Raw genomic sequence first — 23,699 nt, 5'->3', positions numbered from 1 at the left:
CCGTGTCCCCCCCGTGTCCCCACGCCCCCGCCCCGGGCCTCGCCTCGGTCCCCCCGGCCGCCAGGGGGCGCGCTGGCGCGGGGCGGGGCCGGGGCGGGGCGGCGGGCGGGGCCGGGTGTCGGCGGGCGGCGCGGCGCGGCGGCGCAGCAGCGCTCCGATGGCGGTGAGCCGGGCGCTCGCCCTCCGCCTGGCCTACGCGGCGGCCGGCGCCCTCATGGGCCTCTCCGCCTTCTTCACCTGGAGCCTGGCGCCGGCCTTCCGGCAGCCCGCCACGGCGGCGGCGGGGGGGCTCTCGGGTACGAGGTAGCGAGGGGAGGGCTGCGGGGGGGGGGGGCCGGGGCGCCGCCGCCTGAGGTAACTCCCGCAGCGGGGCCCGCCGGTGGGCGCTGAGGGAGGGGGCGAGGGTGGCGGCGGTGGGGGCGAGGGGCCCCTTCCCTTGGGGCTGACGGGCTGTGGAGCGGGCGGCTTCGCCTCGGTGGTCCCTGGGGTGCGGGGGGCGAGCGGCGCTGCCCCGGGACCCCTCAGCAAGCGGCCGGGAGGGCGGGCGAGCCCGGAGCCCCCCCGGGTCCCTGCTCTTCCCTCACCAGAAGTGACTGAACCGCCTGGAAGCGGAGCGAAGCGACAGACGGGGCCTGGGCGGTGGGCGCGCGGGGACGGCGTCGACGCCGGGCCGCCGGCGCGTGGCGGTTCCCTTGCCGCCACGTTGTTCCTGTTGGCTTGCTTCGAGTGTCGGTGGCGAAGCTCACAAAACCGGGCTCGGGCGGGAAAAACGCTCCGTATGGTGGCTAGAGTAGGTGGCAACATAGATATATATTGGATTATATAGGATTATATATAATGGGTACATATATACCTATTAGTATAGGATTTGGGGCCTTGGGTGGGCTACGCTTCGTTTTGGGAAGTCCCCACGTGATGGCTTGGTGATCTGCCCGGGAACTCCTGACCTCCTGGAAGGACTTGTTGCGCTCTTAAGAGAGTGACTTTTAATAAAAACTGTTCGGGAGACTTGAGCTGACAGTGCCGGGCTGTATTTGCAACTTGAGATGCGAAAGCGTGGTTTGTGGGACACGTTACCTGCATCTGGTGATGCTCATCCCTTAGGAAAAAGGAAATTAATTCGTGTATTTTATAACCTCACTAGCGAAGACTGAATTGTTCTAGTCTTCTCATTCGTCCCAAGAAGGTTTTTGCAACACCGTCTAGCAAACTTGCTGTTTGTGGTGGAATAGCTTTGGTTAATAGTGGTGTGTAACTCGCAATGTTATGCAGGGAAAATTTCTAAAAGTTGGAGGCTTAAATTGCGTGTGGCTGTCAGAATAAGCCACGTACGCTAGCCGGCGTTGTTACTGAAAAGAGGATTTTAGTTACAGTTGAAAGCTTTGCTGACTTTCCTAGTAAATTTTTGGTCTGGCAACCTGTATTTACTTGTGTGCTGTATTTTCAGGAAAGAAAAGAAAACCTCCAGCCTCCTGATGTTTATACCCGCTGAACGTATCTGTGCCAGATGCTCTGAAATAGGTGTTTCAGCTACTTGTGGAGGCCTGAAGCTGTAAAATGCATCTTATCATCCACTGAAATCAGTGAGATTCAGATGCCTGTGTCCGTTACGGATCTTAGTTAATGACTGGGTTGGAGCAGAACATAGTCCTCTCTTGGTTTGCCAGCTCAGCAACTCATGAGTAAGAGTAACCACCTGGAAGAAGAGTAGAAAGTCAAGTTAAAATTTGTGAAGAATCTGGCTTCCTTCTGGTGCGTGAGCAACGCCAGCGCTCCCGTGTACCTCAGTGTTTGCTGTGCTGTCAGGGCAGCTGCGAGGTGCAGGGCTGTGGTTGTCTCTCTGCTTCCTCTCCCTCCGAAAAGTTTTAATTCCTGCTGGAATTGGAATGAAGCAGAGCACTTCCAACACCTTGCTTTACTAGGTGGCACAAGGAAAGTTGGAGTGTTGTGCCCCAGAAATGCGCAAGAAAATAACAAGTGATATTTTATGCTGCGTGCATGTGCTGTCTTTGTGTTCACAGAGGAATTTTGGAAGCCCACATTCTAGGAGGAGTTTGGTGAGAAAGCAGAGAGAGGAACCACCCCGTACTTTCTGTGCTGAAGTTACTTAGCTTATTGTCTGCTGGGAGAAGGTTTGTGTGCTGGTTAATTACCAGGTAATTCAAGCTAGTTAAGATAACAAGGAGCAAGGTAAGCAAGAAACAAAATTAAAAAGATGGTCATTTGTTAGGTTGGACTCTGTGTATTTGTGTGAATTTGCTCTCAAACATCTGTGAAGTGCCTATAGGCAGAGTCGCAGTAGCATCACAAAGCCTGAGAAACAGATTAAGAAATGTATGTTTTGGTGTTGAACAAAGCTGATTTAAGGGGTTCCTGTCATCTTAAATTCATGGCTGCTTTTTCCTGCTCTTCTGCTTCGCTTTTCTACCCCCTCAATGTCTCAATAGGTGAAATACGCTCCAGACATTTGAGATGAGACTTTTATTTTCGGCTCCCACCCCTCAACTGAGGATACGTAGTGTGCTGTCTCGCGAACATTGTTATCCCCACAACGGAGGGGCCAGGAGGGGGAATAAAACCACTCGTGTATGGGGAGGACCTTTTAAATTCATTCAGCTGTCAGTCAGATGTTAAAGTCAACTTGTGCCCTCAGTTCATTGCTAGCCTTTCCAAATCGACATTTCACGTACTGCACACGTGGGTAGAGAGCCAAGGGGTTGCTTGTGTAGTCGTGGAGGAGTAGCCAAAAAAAAAAAAGCTGTGTTTTTTTCCACGTGTTGAAACTAAGGCTACTTGCTGAAGTAAGATTGTTCTAAGAAAAAAATCCCGGTGTGTAGGAGGTTTGCATTATGTGTAGACACTGAATACTTCAGTTTCAGGTAAGCAGGGCGTTCACGGGGTTTGTTTCTGGCGTAGTTCATTAAATCATGTTTTTTATTGTAACATGCTAACTAGCACTTACTTCTACTGGCAGAGAATGGCAGGAAAGGAAGTGGGTGAGTTTCTGAAATTTTCCGCCGCGTAGACATTGCAAAGTTAATTGTCAGGCATTGTTTTGTGCCCTTTAGTCTACTAACAAACCTGTTGCAACTTTCTGCACGTTGTACAGGGTAAGATAATGCAGAAAGACGGCTTCTCCCCCAAAACGTGTGAGACGGCTCAAGTGCCGGGGCGCAGCGTGCGTGCTGCTGCTGCTGCTGGTGGTGTGAAGTCAAAACCCTGTGCTGGAGGTGTGTTTGCTGTGCTGGGTGGGTTCACTGTCTTTAGCACAAACGGGGTTTTTTTTTGGCCCATATGTGCCTTTTTTATTCAGAAGCTTTAAAAAGTGATCTGAGCACCTGAGAGTGAGTTGCAGGTTGGGCTGTTGGAGCTGGGAGCTCTGACACCGTGTGTGGGGGGCAGAAAATTGTTTAGGCTGGAGCATTTGGCAGCTTTGCAGCAGTTCCTCGTTAATAAGCCTCTGATTAAGCCGAGGCTTTGCCTGCCAGCCTTCTCTGCGAGTGTGTGTTTGTACACGTTGATCTAGTTTTAACGATCTTTCTGGTTTTCCCGTCCCCTCCTGGGTGTTTGTCGTTGCTTTTCTCTTGCCTGCGTTGGTGAGATGGATCGCAGCCTGTGCAGCTTTTGTTGATGTGCCTTTGGTTTGTCAGGGACGTGTGTTTTAGGATGTTTATCCGTGGGCTTCCTCTCTGCAAGAAGTCCTACTGATTCCTGTCTCATTAGGAATCTAGATCTTTCTCTTTGTAATCAGTTTATTTATCTTTTGCTTATCTTCTAGAGAACCTTTCCTGCTACATTTTGCACTGAAATCTGCCCTCCACTGCTGCTTGTACTAACTTACTTGCTCTGATACATTTCCTATAATTTAAAGACTTAGATATTTATTTACTCCAAGGTGCAGTATTAAAGTGCTGTGGAGGGAAAATTGCCACATACTGATCAGCCTGTAACTAGAGCCCTCGGTTACCTCTAGTTATGAAACCAGAAGCATGTAATTTAAGGTGCTGAGCAAACTGCCTTTCCAGTCTTTCCGGTTGGCTTTCATAACAATAAACCCCCCACACAATGCCTAGTAAAATCAACTCGCTAATCCTCAAAATCTGAAATATGCCTCTGGGCATGCATACTTGGGAATTTGGGGATCATCTTAAATCAGATACAGCCGTGGTGTATCGTATCCTTGTTTGAAGCAGAAACACCCCATCGAGCGCTTCTGATAACCTGAGGGACAGCAACTTAATCGACTAATCACAGGACCCAGAAAGGCATTCCTCAGTTAATACTAGCTGTCTCGGTGGTTTGCTGTTTAATTTTGAGCTAGTCACAGTGCCTTTTATAATTTACTGCTTGTTTGTATGTTTGACCTTCTCCCCTCACTGCCTTAAATTAATTTTTTTTTTTTTAAGTAGGCCATGAATCTCTAAGCAACTCTGATGTTTTCATTCTGCCAGAGGCAGTTTAAAAGAGAAGAAGGCAATTAAACGTTTTCAGGATGTATCCAGCCCTTTCCTGAGTGGCTTTTAATGTTCTTGTGTATGTATCTTCTCCTTTTTTTTCTGCTCCAAAGAGACTTTATTGGCTGTTTCCAAGCTGCTCAGATATTTCTGGCAAAATATAAAGCTTGTGCTTTGCGAATATAATGTGGACCAGATATTAAAGCAGCTGCAAAGAAGATGAAACACAAAATGTACTTTTCTGACACTTTAAAAATATCTGATAAGTGAAAGTAGTAGAAGCGCCTTTATGCTGAACACAGTATCTGTTGCATACAGAAGCAGTGATTCTCTGAAGACTCTGATAACTGATCTAACTTGCATATACTAGATAAATTTATGCAAATTGGCTTGTTCCCTCTCCAGGGCTGGAATAGCATGGCCAAAAAGCATTGCAGCTATGGAGTAAAGCTTTCTTAAATGCTTGGATTTGCATATAAAACGCTACATATTGTTCGATCAAGGTTTGGCTCGTGACTGCTTTAGTCCATCGTCTTAAGAAGTGGAGAAAAGGGAAGGAAAGCACGCTGAAAGAAAATGCAGAAAAGCCTGCACGTGGCTTATGCTTAATCATAATTTAATTAAGTTGCGAGGAGAGAATGAGTCCCTCGTAAGTGCTGCTGATGTGCTGGAAACTGTGATGGTGGTTTCGTCTTAAATGTGAACGGTAGAGGCACAGAGCATCTGAAATCTGTAAATCTTGTTTCCTGCTTCTGAAAATGGCTGAGCAGAGCGCCTCGGTGCTGAACAACAAGCCGGGACGCCAGGTTTTGCTTCTCGCACGTGTGCGGCCCAATTTGCTTTCCTCCGAACCGAAACGGCCTGGAATAGTAAAGCACTCGATTGCACGTGTCCAGAGGGAAATTTTGCCAAGTGAAAACCAGTTTTCACTAGAATACTCTGAAGACTCCTCTCCTTCGAGAGCTGTTTTCCTAAAATATTTCAGTGTTGATCCCCAGCTATTTTGGCAGAAGAGCTGTTCAAGAAAACCCATTTTTAACCTCTTCCAAAAACAGCTGAGGCTGAGCTAGCTTGGCTTTAGCTCCCGGAAGAAAACATTTTACCCTTTCAGGGAATCAACCAGACAAGGCAAAATTTTCAAAACTTACAAATGGCAAAATGAACTGAGGTTGGCAAAGCTCAGGCTCCTTTTGGAGCAGGTATTTCCAATGCTCCAGCTAGAGCAATAGAGCGTGAAAAAGATTGTTTAGATGGAAAATGGCTGAAGGCTTTGTAAGCGCTCTGAAAAAAAGTCTTGTAATCGGTCACCGTAGACTTCATATTTTCCGGGACTATGCAAGTAGTTTTTAATCTTGTTTTTCATTTTTATTGTCATTTTGTTTGGCATCATCTTTATCTGCCAGCGTCAGCAGGCGTTTTGAGCTTCAGAAGGCTGGAATAAGAGCGCTCGTTGCAGAATGGCTTCCGTGTGTATGTTTGCTTGGTTTTTTGGCCTCCGTTGCACATTTGTTGTTTTTTCCTAGAATCTGTGAGGCCCATCAGTGTTGGACACCGTGTCCCCCCGCGGCGTGCCAACGTGGCCTGACACGTTTGGCCGCCGGCTGCGCTGGCCTCGGGGAAGGCAGCTGTGCTGTTCTTCCCCATCAACAATGCAACTTGTTTTGCTGGGACCGAAGAATCGGTCAGTGATGAGCAGGGGGCTGAGAAAACCTTTTGTTTGTCACAGTTTTTGTTTTTATGTTTGGAGAAAGGGAAAGTTTTGTTTCACTTGAGCTCAAGTGTGCCAAACTTTGGGACGGGCTTATCAAAATATTTAGATGTTAGTGTTTTTCTGTACCAGGTTACAGACTGAGGGCGAGCCTGCTTTTGAACGTGCCTTTTAGAATTTATTTAAACTTGTTCCAAGTATGCTGGAAGTTTTTCTATTTTAAATATGAATTTGTCGTGTCAAAATACCTGTTAACTTCTGTTTAAAAAAACTGCCTCTGTCACTGTTGTTTCAGATGCACTCCTGCTTGTTTGATCGGCCAGTTTCCTTTTCCTGGAGCTTTGTGTACTTGGGATAATTAGTTTTTGATTTAGAGGTAACTTTTCCATTGCTCTGTGTCGGAAATCCCTTGATTGTGTCTTACTGAGTGGCTCTTATTTTAGGGTCATTCTAACCATGATGTGTGGGGTAAATCCACCAAGACAAATGTTTCTCTGAAACGGGTGCAAGATTTTTTTGATGTTATTTTAAGCGGGCGATGTAACTGGAGCTGACAGCCACCGCTGCTGCTCCAGGGCTACGTCTGCAGGTTCAGGTTTTGCTTCTCTGCAAAGTGGGATTCCGCTGGAGAATACGACTGTGGCTGGGGAGAAGGAGGGGATTTGGGGGAATCGCTTGAGGTGAAAAACTGGAGGTCTTGCAGTTAATCATCCCAGACTTTAAATGAGACATAATTTTTATTTCCTATTCCAGTAAAACCTGTTTCAGTTGTACAGCTATGAGCTAGCTGCTCTTCTATTACCTACGTGTAGCTAATGGGTTTGTGTTAAACCTGCAAACCTTTTGCTCTCAAGGTCTGCAAAGTGAGAGATTTCACATTAATTACAAATGCTGGTATGGTTTTAGTTTCTCTGTGTGCTAATGACATTCTTTTCTGTAAATCAGTAAAGCTAATTGGATCTTCTCACCACTTAGCTTATGTATATTCGTGAACAGGAGGTGATTTTTCTTTTCCTGAACCCAGTTTCAGTTGAATTAAACGTGAATCAAATGCTCCATTCCAGCATTCGTGGACACTTTTCCTCTGGAGTTAGAAATAGCGTTTTTTTTCCCTGCTGAATGCCGTATGTTGATACGCAGTTAGTTTAAAGAAGGCTTTTTAGCAAAGGTACATGTTTTCATGTATTTAAGCGTTTGGTTAGCGATAACTATATTTAGCAATAGACTCTGCTTAAATGAGATTCCCTGCAAGGACTGGTTGTTTTCCTCGCGTGTTCAGGCTCTGAGCTTGGTTTGCCATGCCCTGCCGTTAACGTACCTTCATCCCACTCGGGATGCCCCTTCTGTTCCCATGCGGTTGTCAGCAGCTGGACGGTGGTTATGCTTTCTTTTGTGGCTGTTCCCGGGTTTTGAGCAGGGCTGGTGGGGTTCGGGTGCCCACCCGGGTATGATCTCACAAGCTCAGGGTGAGCAAATGAAGCAATTGAAAAAGCAAATCCTCTTCTCATTTCCCCTACCTGTCCCTGAATGCCTACTGCTGATGTTTTTTATGCCAGCGTTGATGTTTTTCAGAAAGTGTTGTCAGCTGATTTAACTTGTTGGAATGCTTTTCTGCCATTTTAGGGGAAAAAAGAAAAGGAACAAGAAAAATCGACTGCTTTGCAAGCTGGATAGCCTCACCAAAGGATCCGAGTGCTGTAGGGGTGTAAGGGAAAGGAGGCAAACCTACGGGTGGAGCTGGAGGAGACTCCTTTCCCCTCTGTTTCACGTGGTAACGAACATGATGTTGGCGGAGCTGCCTGTAAAAGGACACCCTCTGCTTATTGACCCTGTGACCAGACTCAGTCCTTCAGCGCGTGGTCAAGTTGTCATGAGGTTTTTTTTTTTTGCTTAGTCATGTATGAGGCAGTTACTCTAGATGTTAAGAATTAACCAAATACAACAGTTTGCCAAACAGCTCCTTCAAGTGCTGTGTCAGGCTTTAGGGTCAGGGGAAGGAGCAGGGTCAGGCCTGGCCGTGGGGGGGAAGATCAAGTCACAGCTCACGCGCTGCCTCTGCTCTCCCCACGGAGACCTCTCAGAGCATCAGCAGCAGCTTTGGCGTGGAAACACCAGCAACGTGACTCGGCAGTTCCAATAAATTGTGCCAAGTCATCTGAAAGCGCCTGGGGGGAAGCAGCTTGTTTTGCTGACTGAAAAACCCGAGTTCCCCATTTTTTTCTTTAAATGTGGGTTGAACTTGCTAGAGCATGAGCTTAAAGTCAAGGAAGTGGTGATTTAGCAAGCTGAGTGATAGGCTTTTCCACCAAATCCCGTGGCAGGCTGCTTGAAAAGCATTGCCAATGCAATTACGGTCTTTTGCATCTGCAGAACTCCAAAATATCTTCTGCCAGCTTTGTGATCTCTAGCACGCGTGCGTAGTGGTGGCCTGTGTGGAACCAGTCATGGAAAAGCAGTGTATGTACTTGACGAGAGTCTCAGAATTAAGATCCTGACTGCTTGGAGCCTGAAAACCTGCTTAGGTGCTGCTTAGGTACCGTGAGTCCGACCAGATGAAGGAACGGACTCGTTCCGCCTTCCCTGTTTGCTGTGATAAAAAGTCTGAGCTCCATCTGCCCTGGATATCAGCACTTTACCCCTGGCTTTTTAGTTCACCCTGAGTGCTTTTGCTTTCACTTTTATGGGGTTTTTCTTTTGAAGGTTGTCCTTCTTCCACCCACCTCTTTTGGGGGCCACCGTGGAGGGTATTTTAACTTTCTCTGCCCCATCCCAAGACACTGAGGAGGCAAAAAGCATTGCCAGGGTTCTGTCGTCTATCCTGGAACTGACTTTGTGTGTATTCAGCCTCATTTGCCGTGCACCTGCAGTGCATCCGTCGTCCGTGTGTCCGGCGAGGTCAGAAAAGCTGCTAGAGATGAGCTGGAAGCTGCTTGGGAGCTGAAAAGCAAGTGCAGAGGGTTTGCGGGGCGACTCTCGGCTGCGCTCCTCTGTCGGTTTTGACGCAGTTGTTTTCCTCTGTGCTGTAATACATTCTTTTAAGCCTTGGGAAGCTTTGTGTATAATGGCCGTATCCAGTAACAAATGAGCTCTGGCAAGGCTTGCGGCTGTCCTTAGCATTAAAATGTTTATCTTTTAGTGGGCAAGGCTGGTTTTCGCTTCCTTTGATGTTGAGAAGTAGCCGCAGAGGGAGGTCTGTGTTATTGCAGGATACCATATAAAGCAGCCTGGTATTTTAGCAGTGGTGTCATTTTTTTTTTTTTAATTATTTTTTTTTTCCCCTGCTGCCCTTAAAATAAAATCTGGAGAGGAGGTGGCAGCGAAGGAGAAATACAAGCCAGTTAGTTGCACCACTGGAGGTTCAAATTTCAGAAGTGCCGCAGAGGTCTTTGCCAAAATGAGTCAAATGTTTTAAGTCTGTAAAGCGGCGCTAACTATAGGTTGAGTTAGCGGCTTAAGGGGATTTAGTCATACTCTGCAGCGCCGCGACTTAAACATTGGAACGGCTTGCTATAATAGGAGTTGGTGATGCCGCTTGTGGCTGGGATTGTATAATGGGGAGTGACAGGCAGCCTTGTTCTGGCGGGTTATAAAAACTTTGACGGGCTTTAAGCACGTGAACGGGCAGGTCTTAGATTGAGTGTCTCCTCTGATTTCTTTTCTGAAGTGCGGTGAAAAGGTAGCAGGTTTTAGAACAAAGATTAGGGAAGAATGCGTTGTTTTTCCCTATATCAGAAGCTTTTTACAGCTGTTACTTGGATGCTTTCATCCCTTTTTTCCTCCTGTTTCCTCCCTTTTGACAAGGGAGTTGAAACTTGGTTATGGACTAGTCACCTGAGCTTAGGGAAACGCCTTTCGCTGTTCCTATTAAAGCCATAGTGAATTTGGCTGTTCTTAAAAAAAAAAAAAAAAAATATATATATATATATATATAAACTGTACGTGCTCAGATATTTGCCTGGTTACGTAATCCAGGCGTTTTGGGCCAGACCCAAAAGCAGAGAGTTAGATTTAGGCCACCTTAAACACGGTGAGCGTGCTTTGCCGTAAGTGGGAATTGTACGTACGGATCGTCTGGGAGCTTCTTCTAACACCCCTTTACTTGAAACATTTGAAGTGTTTGGAGGGGATTCGTATAAATGGGCTCTTGATGAAGCTAACTAGAGATACGTTGGAGCCAAAAGCCGTGATGTGAAGCGCTGAGTACTGAACAGGTCCTGCATATCTTGGTTTAGGCGTCTAAAATCAGTGGTTACGTAGTGGTGCTCTGCGTCGTCGTCTCCGTATGTAGAAGGGGCTGCCCGGCCTTGTGAAAAGGTGCACTAATCCTTGCCAAGCGCTTGGCTTGCTACGTGTCACGTCCTGAAAGCTGTATGGAGAATTAAATAAAACTGCACTGGGTATGCGTTAAATGGGTCTGTCCCAAACAGGAAAATGAACAAGTTATTCGGGGGAATCCATCAACGAATGGAGTCCTTTCTGTGCCAGCCTGGAATCAGGGTCTCTGTCTTAAAGCCCGTGCAAAAGCAGGGGGTCCGGGGTGGTCGGGGAGAGCGATGCTTGCACAGGCAGCCGGTTATTCTGATATTCCCCTCTCTTTGCGGGGGACGTGGCCGTGAAGCGTTCGTGTGCCCTGGCGTTTGGTGGGGGGGTTTGATGAGATGTATATTTATTAGACACCTTTCTGTGTTGCAGTGTGATGCACGGTACTGATTCCCCTTGCTGTCTAATTGAGCAGGTGTTCTGGCGCTCTGGGCCCTAATCACGCATGTGATGTATGTGCAGGATTACTGGAGGACCTGGTTAAAAGGGCTGAGGTTCTTCCTCTTCATCGGGATCCTCTTCTCAGCTCTCTCAGTGGTGGGATTCTGCACATTCCTTGTTCTGGCCATCACCAAGCACCAGTGTAAGTACTTCGTTGCAGTAGGCAACTGGGAAAAATGACTAGCGATGCTGGGATTACTGGGATTGGATTTGAAGGAACGGAAGAGCCTGCAGAGCTGGGGTGTGAATCTGGGGGTGGTCCTGCCGTCTCTTCTGAGAGGTGCTGAGAGGCTTTTGGGGAGGGGCTGCAAGAATGCCATTGCACGTTACTGTTCTGCTGTGATATCTTGATGAGACAAGAGTAATTCTGCTGCCCGATGAGCGCCACGCCCTTAGGGCATCTTCTGATATTTGATAGCTGCCTCGATAGCCTGGCAGGCAGTCCACGTTTTCCAGCATCGTTTCCTCTAGGAACTGGAATTTACTTATTTCTATGACAAATAAAGGGAGCGCTCTTAAACGTTGTCTCTTCAGCACTCATACAGCAGGTGGGTGAGGATATTGAAAACCAAACACGAGTCAGCAGGGTGAAAATGCCTTCTACACTTAGTCAGCATATAAAGCTGCGTTACTATAAAACATTTAACATCGTCTAAGGAGGGTTCATGTAATTACTCCCAGTATTTGCTTGGCAGTAGACCAAAGAGAGAAAGTTTGGGGTTTGTTTTTTTTAGAAGTTGTCTGTGTTTGTTGCTTGCTGCATTTGGGCTGATGGCCACTAAGAGTCCTGTTGTTGTTGTACTCATGGTGGTGGGCAAGCTGTGTCGGGGTCATAACCCACCAAAAGCCCTTGGCTTAGCTTAAATACACTCCCCGTGGAGATTCGAGTGCTTCAGCCTAGTGGAAGGGTGTGAAAACACTCATACGCAATCGTTAGAAATACAAACATAAAAAGAAAACCAAATATTTTTCATCACCACCTTTCTTGGAGACATGAGGAAAAACTGTTTTACAGTCTGAGTCAGGAGAGCTGGGAATTGGCACCGATTAAGCCTTGCTCGCAGAACAAGATCTTTAGATGCAGGCTGAAAAGCTCCCAGGAGCGGGTGGGCTGAGTTGGGTTCTTCCTGGCCAGACTGCGTGAGGGATAAATGGGATTTTTTAAATGTATCTGTATTTTTTTCTCTCCTAGCCCTGACTGATCCCAGAAGCTACTACCTGTCGTGCGTCTGGAGCTTCATCTCCTTGAAATGGGCCTTCCTGCTCAGTTTGTACGCTTACCGGTACAGGAATGAGTTTGCAGACATCAGTATCCTCAGTGACTTCTAATGCTTGGACTTCAGTCCTGTCTGAAGGTGCTGGATGTTCGACTTGCCCCCCAAAGGCGTGGTACATGCAAGAGATGTACGAGAGGTGGAGAAGGAACCCACCCAGTGCTGCTTGGTTTGTCTGTCTGCAGTAGGGGTTTTTCCTAATTGCTTTTACTCAACCATTTAAAGTTTGGCTAATGATGTCAATCTAGTCTTTCTGTAACTTCCCTGGGAGTCCCTGTGTCTGGTGGTGAGGTGAAAGAACTCCGTGTGCTTACACACAGCAGGCCTAGATCCACTCTTTGCGTTGCCCCAAAGTCCAGGGGAGCTCTCGGGCGGGGAGGAGGTCCTGGGCCCTCCAGAGCTGTGGGTTCATACCGCACGGATGCAGCACCCCAACATCTTGTCCTCGTGAGTGCATCAGCAGCTTGCTTCAGGTGGGTGCCCCAGATGTGTGTGGCAAAGAGCCCTGCTGTGTGAAAGTCAGCTCCTTTTGCACTGCTCTGCGCCTCAAAGAGAAAGGGAGAGGTGAGCCTTTCTTTGTGGCAGAAGTCCCTACGTACCTCCCAGCCGGTACCCCGCACCTTCCGGTATTTTCTTTTTACACATTGTGCACAAAGTCAGCTCTCTCCTGTGGTCTGGATGAGCCCCAAGGGACAGGCCAGCAGCAGAGAAGTCATCTCAAGGCTCTGTCAGAGGTGGGGAATGCTGATTCTGGCTGCTCTCCAGGATCATTTTAAAAAGGAACTTAATACCATATCTAACGCTCACATTTGTAGCATGTAGAATCAGGTGTTTGGGTGAAAGGTGCACCTGGACCTCTGGAGAAACATGAATATGGTTCTTCTAAAATTAAAAAAAATATCTTTTTGTAGGCAGTACTATGTTTCCTGTTCTTTGCTCAGCTTCCCTGTAACAGTCAGCAGGATGAGGGAGGGGAGGAGACGTGGGACTCAAAAATAAGAAAGGTATCCAGAGTCAGCTTCCAGCACGCCTCCGTAACGAGCGCCACCGGCACAGCGCAGCCGTAGGTAAACTGCTGGGCTCTCGCGCCGTGAGTTACGAGGTGACGGGTCTCCCTCCGCTCGTGGGCTGGTGTGCTGGAAACAGCTGGGCTCGACCGGCGCGTCTTTTGCCCGATGGCAGCAAAGCCTTCCCTCGGCACTCCCACCACGCACGGCGCCGCTCTGACAAACCTAAAGCCTGAGTGGATTTAGTGACCTCTTTAATCCCTGTGGTTTGCTCCCTGCCAGCAGCTACCCTGAGAAGCTTGAAACCTTTTAGTTTACATCTTCCCTTGTTAACCGTGCGTGCTTCAGACCAGCTAAAGCTTTTGGGCTGCTCTGGCAGAATCCAGGCGGTGTTTTGCCATGTTGGGCAGATGGTGGTGGCTGCTGCAGACTGGAAATGGCAGCTTCCATGAATAATTCCACAGGTGGGTGAGAAGAGAGGCAGGAGGAGGCCCCTTCCCTTGCAGACCGGTAGAAGGCGAACAAGGCAGGTGTGTGAGGGAGTCTCCCGGAGTCGTCCTGCCGCTTCTCGAGGTGCTGCCGGAGCCTTCCCTGAAGTGCCTTTTTGGCAATCCGTGGCAGAGGGTGGGTGGCGGGACCTGCTCGGGGTTTTGTGACCGAGCGAGGTGGGAGCGGAAGGTCCTACGTGCTCTGCCGTCAGCCCAGCTTTCCCTCCTGCCGCACAAAGCCCCCAGCCTGGTTTTGTGCAGCGCCTGCTGGGGCGTATCGTGGCCTGTCCTTTCCCACACCTTATCCTAGCGCTGTGCTCTGACTCGGCTGCGCTTGAATCCCTCCCCACGCTCAAAGGCTCCATCCACGCTTTCGCTGGTCTGTGGTTCGCTTTGGAAGGCGCGTGGTTCAAGCACACGGTAATTCATTTGAGCTGTTGAGGGGATTTTGGAAGTGTTTGGCAATGCCTGTTGATAGCATTCTCCCGTTTCTCGGGTAGGAAGATCCTCAGGTGACGTAACCGGATCGAGAAACATCCTTGGGTCACCTTGTAAACCGAGGTTATGGTCAGTGTTTGCCAGGGGACCTGCTGGAGTCACTAAACCCAGACAAAGGCTGCCAATGTGAAATGTGCTTACTTACGAGATTGATACTCGGGCTTTTAAATACTAAAATCTCCCTTACTGCTGACGTCAGGCTGCCAGCATGCCTGGCGTGGGTGGAATAGCTCATCGCGCTTCTCTGCCCGAAGCCGTGGCGCCCACCGTGGAGCTTGCAGGTGGTTTTAGCATCGGTCGTTTCGATAAGCCTTCTCTCACTTAGTTTTCCCCCACACAACGCTGCCCATGTGTTTGCTGTGCGGGCGCGAGCCCCAGCTCTGGTAACCGGCTTGCGGTGTGCTTGGGACGCAGAAATCCCGACGCCGGTCAGGCCGATGGAGCTCTGCTCCTGCCCTCCAGCAAAGCGTCGGCCCTGTCTCACCGCGTTACAGAGCCCTCCTGTCTGCGGGCCCCGGGCGTCTCGTGGCGGCGCATCAGGGGCTCCTTCCTTGGGCACGTGTCCAACAGTCAGCTCACCCCGGAGTTTTTTAAAGTTTATTTTTGTGACTGTAAAATTTGCCTACCAACAGCTCACCGAATCTAACCCCCATTTTCTCCCTGACATGTTTTAGCTCTGGAATTTATACTTGCATCTCGGCTTTTTAAAAGATTGTGTATGTAAATATATAATATATTTTTACATTGTTTATGCTTCGTTTGCACGCTTGGTGTAAGATTCGGTCCTGCGGTGGGATGATGTCATTCACAGCGGGGTTCATTTGTGTGTATCCCAGCGTCTCCTTGTACTAAACCACACTATAACTTGTACGCGACACCACGGTAAGAGCAGAAATACAGTCGTCTTTCTCACCAAACCAGTGTCCGGAGTGGTTTTCCCTATCGAGTTGCTAAATTCCGTCGCCCGCCCTTGGTGACGAGCTGCAGAGCGTCGCGCTCTGTGGGGAGGACGGGTGAATTGCACAGAACATTTTGGGTTTTGGGGTGATGCGGGGCCCCAGCATTTAACTGTCGTGCTCTGGCCCTTGCATCTTGCTCAGCCCCCTCAGCGTCCAGATCCACGGGTGGCGATGCTTTTCCCGTAGGAATTTTTGAGGAAGTGATGATGTTTCCAGCCCCTTTCTGTTTGCGCCGCCATGGGTGCGTAGTCCGCACCCGCAGCGAACGGGAGGGACGGGGTGCTCGGGGCTGGGGAGCGCTCCTGCTTGCCGTGCCCTCGTCCTCCCGCCTCGGGCGTGCCACCGCTGCCGCCTGCAGAAGCCAAATCTTGGCCACCTTTTTAGCAAACCTGGCTACAACTGCAAGCCCTGCCTTACCCCCATCCCTGAGACGTAACTGATGTGCGGTATTGCGTTTGAGCAGCAAATTTTCTCTTTAAGAGACCCTGTGAAAGGTGGCTTGTGGAGAGGGCTTTTGACTTCTTGCAGCGATGAAGCGGAGCCGCAGAGGTAAGGGCTCGCTCGCGTGTGCGTCGCGATGCCAGTCGTGGAACTGGAGGCAGGACAGGGCTTGTGAAGTGCAGCGGGGTCAAACAAAACTGCAAACGAAGTCACCCGGTAACTTAAGAGAGTTGGGAAGCTGCAGGCTTTGGTGGTGTCAAAGTCTGGCGGGAGGGAATATTTCATCTTCCTGTGAAAAACCGTCTGCTGCCTGCCCGGGGACAGGGCACTGACTGTTTTTTTCCCTCTTTGGGACTTTCAGATTTTATTTTTGCTGTTGGGATGAGACAGTCCCGCTCTTTTTTAGCTTTCTCACAGTCTGACCCGCTCAGCAGCGTGGCCGGAGCTTGCTGTCGGCACGGGCTGATCCAGCCCGGCGGTGATCCCAGCTCGCTCAGGCAGCTCTGGGTTTTACTTTCCCCTCTTGGCCTCTGATTTCTCTCACCTTGTGCAGCCTGAAGAGAGGCAGGGCAGGCACTCGCTTATCCGATCTCGTAGGCGGATCGGCCACGCTTCGTCCAGGCCGCGTCCACCTGAACGCGGCGGAGTTTGGATTAAGCCATTGGTTTCCTAAAGGATGGAGAAAAAAGGCGGCTGTAGCCCCCGAAGACCCTCCGTGGGCTTTCGGGCGTCGCTGGTGCAGCGAGGGCTCGGTGCCCGCCGAGGAACGGGCCGAGAGAGATGAGGAGGGTGGTTCCTCTGCAAACGAGTCCTGGCAGTAGGTGCGTGCGTGCGCCTGGGCAGAGGCCGACGAGCCTGCTCCTGCCAAGCAGCGGATCTGACGCCGCGGACGGGGAGCGGTCGGTGCTTCGGTGACATCTCAGCGGGCTCAGACCGGTGGGGACGATGCGTTCACTCTCGTCGTCCGCAAGGGTGGGTAAGCATCGCCCAGCCTCCCGCTGCAGCATCGACATCTGCGCCTCGGCGGAGAAATCCCCCCTTGCCCCGGGGAGCAGCGAAGGAGCTGGGCTGGGAGGGGTCCCTGCGTGCGGACACCCGTCCCTGCGTGCGGACACCCGTCCCGCAGCCCCAGCGCTGTCACCACCCGCTCCCGACGGCTGAGCAGCCTCGCTTCGAGGTGCAAATCCCTGCACCCACGGGTGAGATTCCCAAGTCCCCTCCAGCTCTGGGTGCGCAGCAGCTTCCCTCCGTGCTCGCGCCTCTGGCGTTAGGCCTGTCTAAAACTTGCCGGGGCTGGATGAGCCATCGGCTCTTCCCGAGCGCCGGCCGCGGTCTCGGCGCACGCTGCCCGTCTCCCCTGCGTGGTCTCAGCGGGTGAGCGTGCTCCGAGCAGGTTTTGTGACTTACGGCCTTCGCCACGGGCAGACGAGGGGGAAACGGGAATCCTGCACCTCGTAGGATTTTGGGAAAGAGAAGGCAGTTTTGGGAAGCCGAGCAGCGAGGGGAAATGCAAGGCCATGTCTTAAATCAGTGCTGAAGGTTGGCTGGAAGTCTGGTGGGAACCGCGGCTCTGCTTTTCCAACCAAGCACCTGGCTGGGAGGTGGCTGCGTGTCCCCGTCGCGGGCGGATGCTGGCGGAGATCCCTCCTCCGCACCTCGCTGCATGGCGCCGGGTGCCTCTTCCCCTCCCAGTTCTGCCTGGTGCCACTGATGCTGGGACCAGGACCCCGTGCCCCCAGCCGTGACCGAGTCCCCTGGGTCAGCCAGGTCTGGGGTACGGGGAGGCCCCTGCATCTTGATTCCTGACCATCTGTTTTCCGTAGCCCCGCCAGCGAGCGCAGCGGCTGGTGGGAGGCCGCGGTAATTGGAACATTTGGAATAAATTTGGGAAGCGCTGGGACGGCATCTCCCCTTTGATGCTTTTACTGCAGGAGGGAAGAGTCCAAGGCTCCGCAGCCCTGCGGTTGGGAGCGCCAGCCGGCGTTCCTGCGCGGCGAGCTCCGCTCCGACCCCGTTTACAAATGAAATGAGTTTGCCGGGCTCAGCCACATCCTCAGCAGCACAACTGGCCTCTGACGGGACCCGGAGCGGCTTCGCTGGGGGCTTCTGGGGCGAGAGGTGAGAGGTCTCCTCCGGGGAAGGGAAGGGGGCAGGAGGGGTCCCCCAGCGCCAGCGGCTTTTGGCGGCAGCGCGGGAGGGAGGGATGTGGGCGACGGGGCTCAGCCCCCAGCCTGGCTGGGAGCACCCATGGGTGCAGGGTGGGCAGTGGCCGGTGGAGGGCAGCAGTGGCCCGGCCATGGCTGGGGGGACGCTGGGACCCCCCCAGGAGCAGGATCTTCATCCCCATGACGCCGCAGCGCGGGATGCGCGCCCGGCTGGGGGTCTCCTTGGAGCTGCGGGGGGGATGAGGCTGGGCCCCTTTGGGGACCACCAGCTCCCGCCGTGGTGACCCCACCGCCCTGGCCGAAACCCCCGTTTCCTTGCAGACTGAGGCCTGCAGAAGTCCTCGTTTCACACCTCCGCCCCGGCCCAGGGTGGCGGGAGGGTCCGGCAGCCACCGCAGGACATTTTGGGGCTCTCTTTCCCTCGCCGGGGTCTCGCAGGCGGCTCTGGGAGCCGCTCCTGCACCGGGAGGTCGCTCCTGGCACCGTTCCCGGCTCGTTCGTGCCGAAATCCCAGCTGGTTTTGTTCTGCTGCGGAGCCACCGAGTCTCTGCCGTCGATGGGGAGGTGACGAGGGCTGACAGCCCTGTGGCACAGGCCCCCAGGGACGCCACGCCAGCCCTTCCCGGGGTGAGCGCCGGGGGGATTTCTCCCACCAGCCCTGTCCCCTGCCTCAGGCCCAGGGGCTGAGCTCGGAGCTGCAGCAGGTCCAGCACCGTGTCACCACGCTCCAGGGTGTCCCCTGGGCTGGGGGCTGCGTGGAGGCCACTGAGGAGCTCAGCGTGGTCCTGCAGTGCCTCTCGCTGGCTCTCCTGTCCTGGGATGCTCAGGGACGCAGGAACCCGCTGGGCATCACCGGCACTGCTCCTGGACGCCAGCACAGCGGCGCTGGGCATCCTGCAACGCTTGCCGGTCCCACTGCCTCTCTCGGTGGCCACTAGCCACAAAGCTGCCCCTCAGGGTGGCTGCAAGGGCCAAAGCAGAGCAGGAATGAAGGGGAGGGATCGCCCTTCTCTGCTTGGTTTGCAGTGGGGAATCCGAGTCCCCCGAGTGCGTCTCCCCCGGCCCGTGCTATGGGATGGGTTTTGCAGCTTGGTGGAGCCAGGCACCCTCCAAAGGGAGGGCAGAGCAGCCCTTGACTGCCCTGGCCAGGAGGTGAAAAGCCTTCTCCTCCCCTGGGGAAAGGTTTCCAGCCCTTGCTCTAAAGCAGGCAGGGCAGCCCCCGGCCCACGTTACCTGCTGGTGTCCGGATACGAGGGGAGCAGAGGTCCCGTGGGGCTCTAAAGGGCCAGAGCAGCCCCCCGGGCAGACTCGAGTCCATCACCTTGCCACGAGAGCCCTTCTCCACCTGCAGACTCCCCAAAGTCTCGGCGAGCCCAGCCCCACTCTCGGGATAGACCAGGCTTTGCCATCCAACAGGACCTTTTTCACGCAATTGCCTGGTTTTCACCGAGTTGGAAGAGCAGCGGTGTTCGTATCACCTGGCGCTTGGCGGCGTAAGGAAGTCTTCCGAAATCAGGCAGCATCTGCTGGATTTGGCACGTGTGTTGGGGCTTGCAGCAGACCTTTGGTGTTGGCAGGAGCCTGCTGAGAAGCACAGCTCTGCCTGCTGCCCGCTGTCACGCCACCGGTGCAGGTCTCCAACAGCTTGCTGAGACCTTGTCGGGGTGTCGGCACCCTCCCAGAGGGTCCGTTGCTTGCCCGCGTCGGTGGCCCTGATCCCACCTTCCTGCCTGAGCAGCGCTTGAAGATATTCAAAGCAACATTAAGAAAAACAACAGATTTTTTGCATTTTAGCAATCTGCTTTCAAGATGTGGGGAGGACGGAAGCGGCGTTTCAAAGGCTTGGGCGCTGCAGCCCCGCCAGACGTGGAGGCCTCTGCAGATGAGCCACGCTGGAGCTGCTGAACGTGGGCCTTCAAAGGTGGGCTTGGGTGGAGAAGGATGCTTGGTGCCTGCTGGCCAGGATGACGCCGTCCTTGGTGGGTTGGGTCCATAAAGCCTGGCTCTGTGCCCTCCAAGCGGGCTCTGGGGCTGTGCTTGGGGGTGTCCGGCAGCCCTAAGGCATGGGGCAGAGCTTGGGGCTCCATGCAGCCAGGGCAAAGAGGTCTTCAGCCATCCTTGAGGTGGCCACAGATGGTCCTAAGCGTGGCCGGGCTGGGAGCGTGGTGCTGGGAGGGACCAGCCGTGTAGGCAAGAGGGTCAAGCATCTGCCGAGACACTGGGTCCCTGTTCCCTCGGGACATCCACCCATCCAGCTTGGCGGTGCCACGTTGGGTCTCACGCTGCCACTTGGCCAAAGCTGTCCTTGCAGGACCCGTTGCCTGGCAGCGCGGTGCTGAGAAGGGGGATCTGCCTGAAGCGCAGAGCAGAGCGAGGGAGAGGGGACGGTTTTACGAGCCTTGCAGGACAGGGGGACCTCAGCCACGCTTGGTGGCACTGCTCTGCAGAGCAGCCCTGCCGTGCAGATCCGCCTGGACGCATGGTTTGCTGCAAGCGCAGTCCCCAGCCTTGCAGCGGAGCCGGCCCGCCCTGCGAGGAGGGAGCCGACTCAGCACATATTTGTTCTTTGTTTACTGGCTGTTGCTTGTAAAAAAAAAAAAAAAAATACCATTTTAATAACCGCAGCCCTTGCACGCAACGTCCTGGTCGGAGCGGGAGGGAGCTGTGTGCCATCGTGTGCTGGCTGGAGCGAGATGCAGCAGGCATGGGGTGGTTTTGGACGTGAACGAGAGGCTGCGCAGCGCCGCTTCAGAGGCATGGCTGGATGCGGCCGACACGGCAAAGAGCTGGAGGTGGCCGGCGTGGGGTAGCCCCGGGCGTGGGACAGCGCTGGGCATGGTGGGGAGAGGGTAGCAGTGGATGTGGTAAGGGGGGTGACCTTGGACGTGGCAGGTGGGGATCACGTTTGGCATGGCCAGTATGAGTTAAAAGAATAAAATAAGGCCAGAAGGGACATTTTGGTAGTCTTTGGTCTGGCACCCTCCTCACAGCAGGGACAACTGCAAGGTCTCGCTGCATCCAGCCCCAATCCTGAGTGTGGCTCTGGGTCTGGACAGGGTGGAGAGGACGGGACAACCTGCCCAAGAGAAGCACGGCAAGGAGGAGTCCCTGCAGAAGACCTCTTTGCTGGAGCAAGCGACCCCAGAGGTGTCTCCTTGCTCCCAAATGCCGTACCTCAAGCTGGGTGGATGCTGGACTCACGGACGTGAGCCCAGACCAAGTCCTCCTGGTCGCCATCGTCAGCGCTGAGTCCTGCCAGGCTGATGCTCTTCCCAAGGGAATTAGTGCTCCTGCCTCGTGTGTCTCACGAGCCAACAGGCAGAGGTGGGTTTTGGTAAAAATTAGCAGCGGGATTAAAAGTCCCCAAGTGAGCTGATTTAGTGTTGGGATAAGCTACGCAAAGCGCAGACGGAGCTGGGAGGCAGCCATGGTCTGGGGGGGGGGGGGGTGAGCATCACACACAGAACTGGGAATAGTTATTTTTAGGACATCTTTCAGTTTGGAGAGCAACCAAGTGAGTAAAATGATTCAATATGGTTCCAATATTTAACAAGGAGGCTGAAAATTGCCGGGTTGAAGTGGAGTATCTAGGAAGAGCCTTTGAGACAATATTTTTGGAGAGCGGTGATGTGCAGCCCAAAGGAGCCAAACCACAGCTTTGCAAAGGGGTTATCGGATGGTCCTGGCACCTCCACGGAGGTTACTCTGCAGTTTGGAGCTGGCTGGAGGGCTCTGGTCCTCTCCTGGGACAGCCCACGCTGCAGGCTGGGAGCTGAGCTGGGCTGGCAGCAACTTTTCATGGAAGGGTCGTTGTTTATCTTCCTCCTAAACCAGGAATAAAAGAGGAAAGAAATGAAGAAAGGGCTCAAAAGCCAAGAATGAACTGGGATGATGATTGCAGATTAAAACACGACTGCAAAGGAAGAGGCAAGCGATGAAAGGGGTGCCCTTCCCCTCCTCCTGCGAGCGCTTGGGCTGTGAGATCCTCCACCAGATCCTGTTTGCTCCACGCCTGATGTGGCTGGGAGCACCTCGCTGAGCCAGCGCTGTGCCAGGACATGTCTCTTGGCCCACGGCTCCTTGACACGGTTCAGTGGTTTAAAGGCTTTACGGGGGAGAATTTATTCTGGGAATAATGGTATTAAAAATCTTGCGGGTTGGTAGCTAGGTCCCGAAGCTGAGGGCTCCAAAGCTAAAAATCAACCCGCAAAAAAATAAAAATGTCTCCCCTACTTGCCCAGCGCCTGGAAGGTGGAGTTGGTCCGGGATGCGCAGAGTTTGGGATGGGCACCCCACGGCCCGCCAGGCCAATGCCCGCTCCTCCTCCTTTCCCAAGCGGATTTTTTTTTGCTTTCCCACCCTGGGGAAGATTGGCTTGGTGGGATGGGATCAGCCAAATTCTGGTTGGGAGGCAGCTTCGCCCAGGAAGGGGATTGGGGAAAATGGGATGTCCACATCGCAAGTGCCAGCGGTGGCAAGAAGACTTTGTCAAGGGTTTTATATTCCCAAATGCTGAATTTACATTTGATCTTGTTCCATTTTTTGTTACTCATCTTTAAATACATCCAGGTCTTGCCCTCGGGTACTCGGGTCCTCCTCTGCTGCCGCTGCCTTTGCCTTGCGATGACTTTGCATCACCAGCAAATTGCTTGTGCCTTCCCCTGCCTTTTAGGGAACGAAAGCACCGAGGAAGCCTGTCCCCACCCGGTCCCTGGGGGACCCCAAGCCGGTGGCAGTCCCTCTTCCACAACAGCCCCACATCTCCCCTTTTAGCCCGTTCCTTTCCCAGTTCAAACCCCCTTTTCTCCAGTTTACCTACAAGTACCTATGGAGCAATTTATCAAGTGTGTTAATAAAGTCCAGACAGAGGAGATCTACTGCCCAGCCTTTGTTCAGGATATAATTTTTGATCAAAGACACTTGTCGAGTTAGCCCAAGGTGAGCTCGTTCTGTGCCATTTTAATCCAATTATCTCCCTATCTTTGATAGTTTTTGCCTTCCAGATTTCCTCCAAGCCCTGCACACTGCTGGGGTCACGCTTACTTGCTTCTCTTGCCTTTCTGACAATAAAAACTCCCTATTTACTGTCCTTACTCAGGCGGTTTTATTTTCCACCAAGCCATGCTATTTATTACCCATCGGGGTTCCAGTGCTCCAGCATGCGATACTCGTGGACGTTTGCCTTCGCCTCCACGGTGCTCGCTCCATAAGCTCCTCCTCGTGATGCACCCGTCCCGCGCCCTCATCCTCCTCCCTGAATCATGGAGTCGTTGGGGGAGATGTCTAAATTATCTTTAAGCTCAATCCTATCTGCACTGCAGAGACGTAGTCTTCTCTTTTTGCCCTCTTTTTATGTATACACCTAAAGAACTTGCTAGCTGAACTTATTAGCCAGGGCTAATTCAGCCCGGCTCGGGACAAGTCTGACTTTACCCTACAGCGATCTCCAAAAAAAGAGATGTTTTCTCTGATTCTTTTTCTTTCTACATGTAAACGGAACTTTTCAGTGGGGTTTTTCCCTGTTTCCATCTCAAAAAAGCGGTTCCCTAGCAAAACACTTCAACTTTGGCTGTCCGTTCAGTTTAACCCTGCCAGCTCACGGTCACTCATTTCAGGTTACACTTTATGGCCTCCCTTGGAAGAGAGTCGGTTGCCCGTGTCCCCCAACTCACAGTGCTCTCTCCAGCCCTCAGAAAACCCAAAACTTCGATGGGACCTTCCTCATTCCCCTCAGAACACCCAACCCTGCGGTGCTTTGCATCACAGGACACGTTCCCTTTTACGTTACAGCCTGGACAAAACCTTTTATTTCAGGTGATGGAGGAGAAGGTAAGGAGCTGGAGGACTCTCGTTCCTTGATGGGGAGGAATCAGCCCTCTGGAACACGAGCCTGGGCATTCAGCTGTCCAGGCAGCCCAGCCCTACAAGCAACCCCGTTCGCAAT

The 23,699-nt window shown here is 52.3% G+C and overlaps 1 protein-coding gene and 1 long non-coding RNA gene across 2 annotated transcripts; both read left to right on the top strand.

Moving 5' to 3' along the window:
* Nucleotides 1-140: 140 nt before the first annotated feature.
* Nucleotides 141-15,107, top strand: SLC48A1 (solute carrier family 48 member 1). Its single transcript, XM_082332501.1, has 3 exons — nt 141-296; nt 10,898-11,065; nt 12,116-15,107. The coding sequence occupies exons 1-3, from the start codon at nt 158-160 to the stop codon at nt 12,250-12,252; spliced, it is 444 nt and encodes a 147-aa protein (XP_082188627.1). The 5' UTR covers nt 141-157; the 3' UTR covers nt 12,253-15,107.
* A 5,277-nt stretch (nt 15,108-20,384) lies between these two features.
* Nucleotides 20,385-23,657, top strand: LOC309600298. The gene is made up of 3 exons (XR_014230418.1): nt 20,385-20,547; nt 20,812-21,079; nt 23,570-23,657. It is a non-coding gene; the product is annotated as an uncharacterized lncRNA (long non-coding RNA).
* Nucleotides 23,658-23,699: the final 42 nt, after the last annotated feature.

The sequence above is a fragment of the Platalea leucorodia genome (genome assembly GCF_965183815.1).
Source record: "Platalea leucorodia genome assembly, chromosome: 23".
Lineage (NCBI taxonomy): Eukaryota > Metazoa > Chordata > Aves > Pelecaniformes > Threskiornithidae > Platalea > Platalea leucorodia.
This window is presented reverse-complemented; position numbering and strand designations above follow the sequence as displayed.

What these genes read in the sequence shown, in the direction of transcription:
- SLC48A1 (XM_082332501.1), top strand. Translation starts at nt 158, where the DNA reads ATGGCGGTGAGCCGGGCGCTCGCCCTCCGCCTGGCCTACGCGGCGGCC. An exon ending in GGCGGCGGGGGGGCTCTCGG is followed by an intron (nt 297 to 10,897) that starts GTACGAGGTAGC and finishes CTAATTGAGCAG; the next exon opens with GTGTTCTGGCGCTCTGGGCC. An exon ending in GGCCATCACCAAGCACCAGT is followed by an intron (nt 11,066 to 12,115) that starts GTAAGTACTTCG and finishes TTTCTCTCCTAG; the next exon opens with CCCTGACTGATCCCAGAAGC.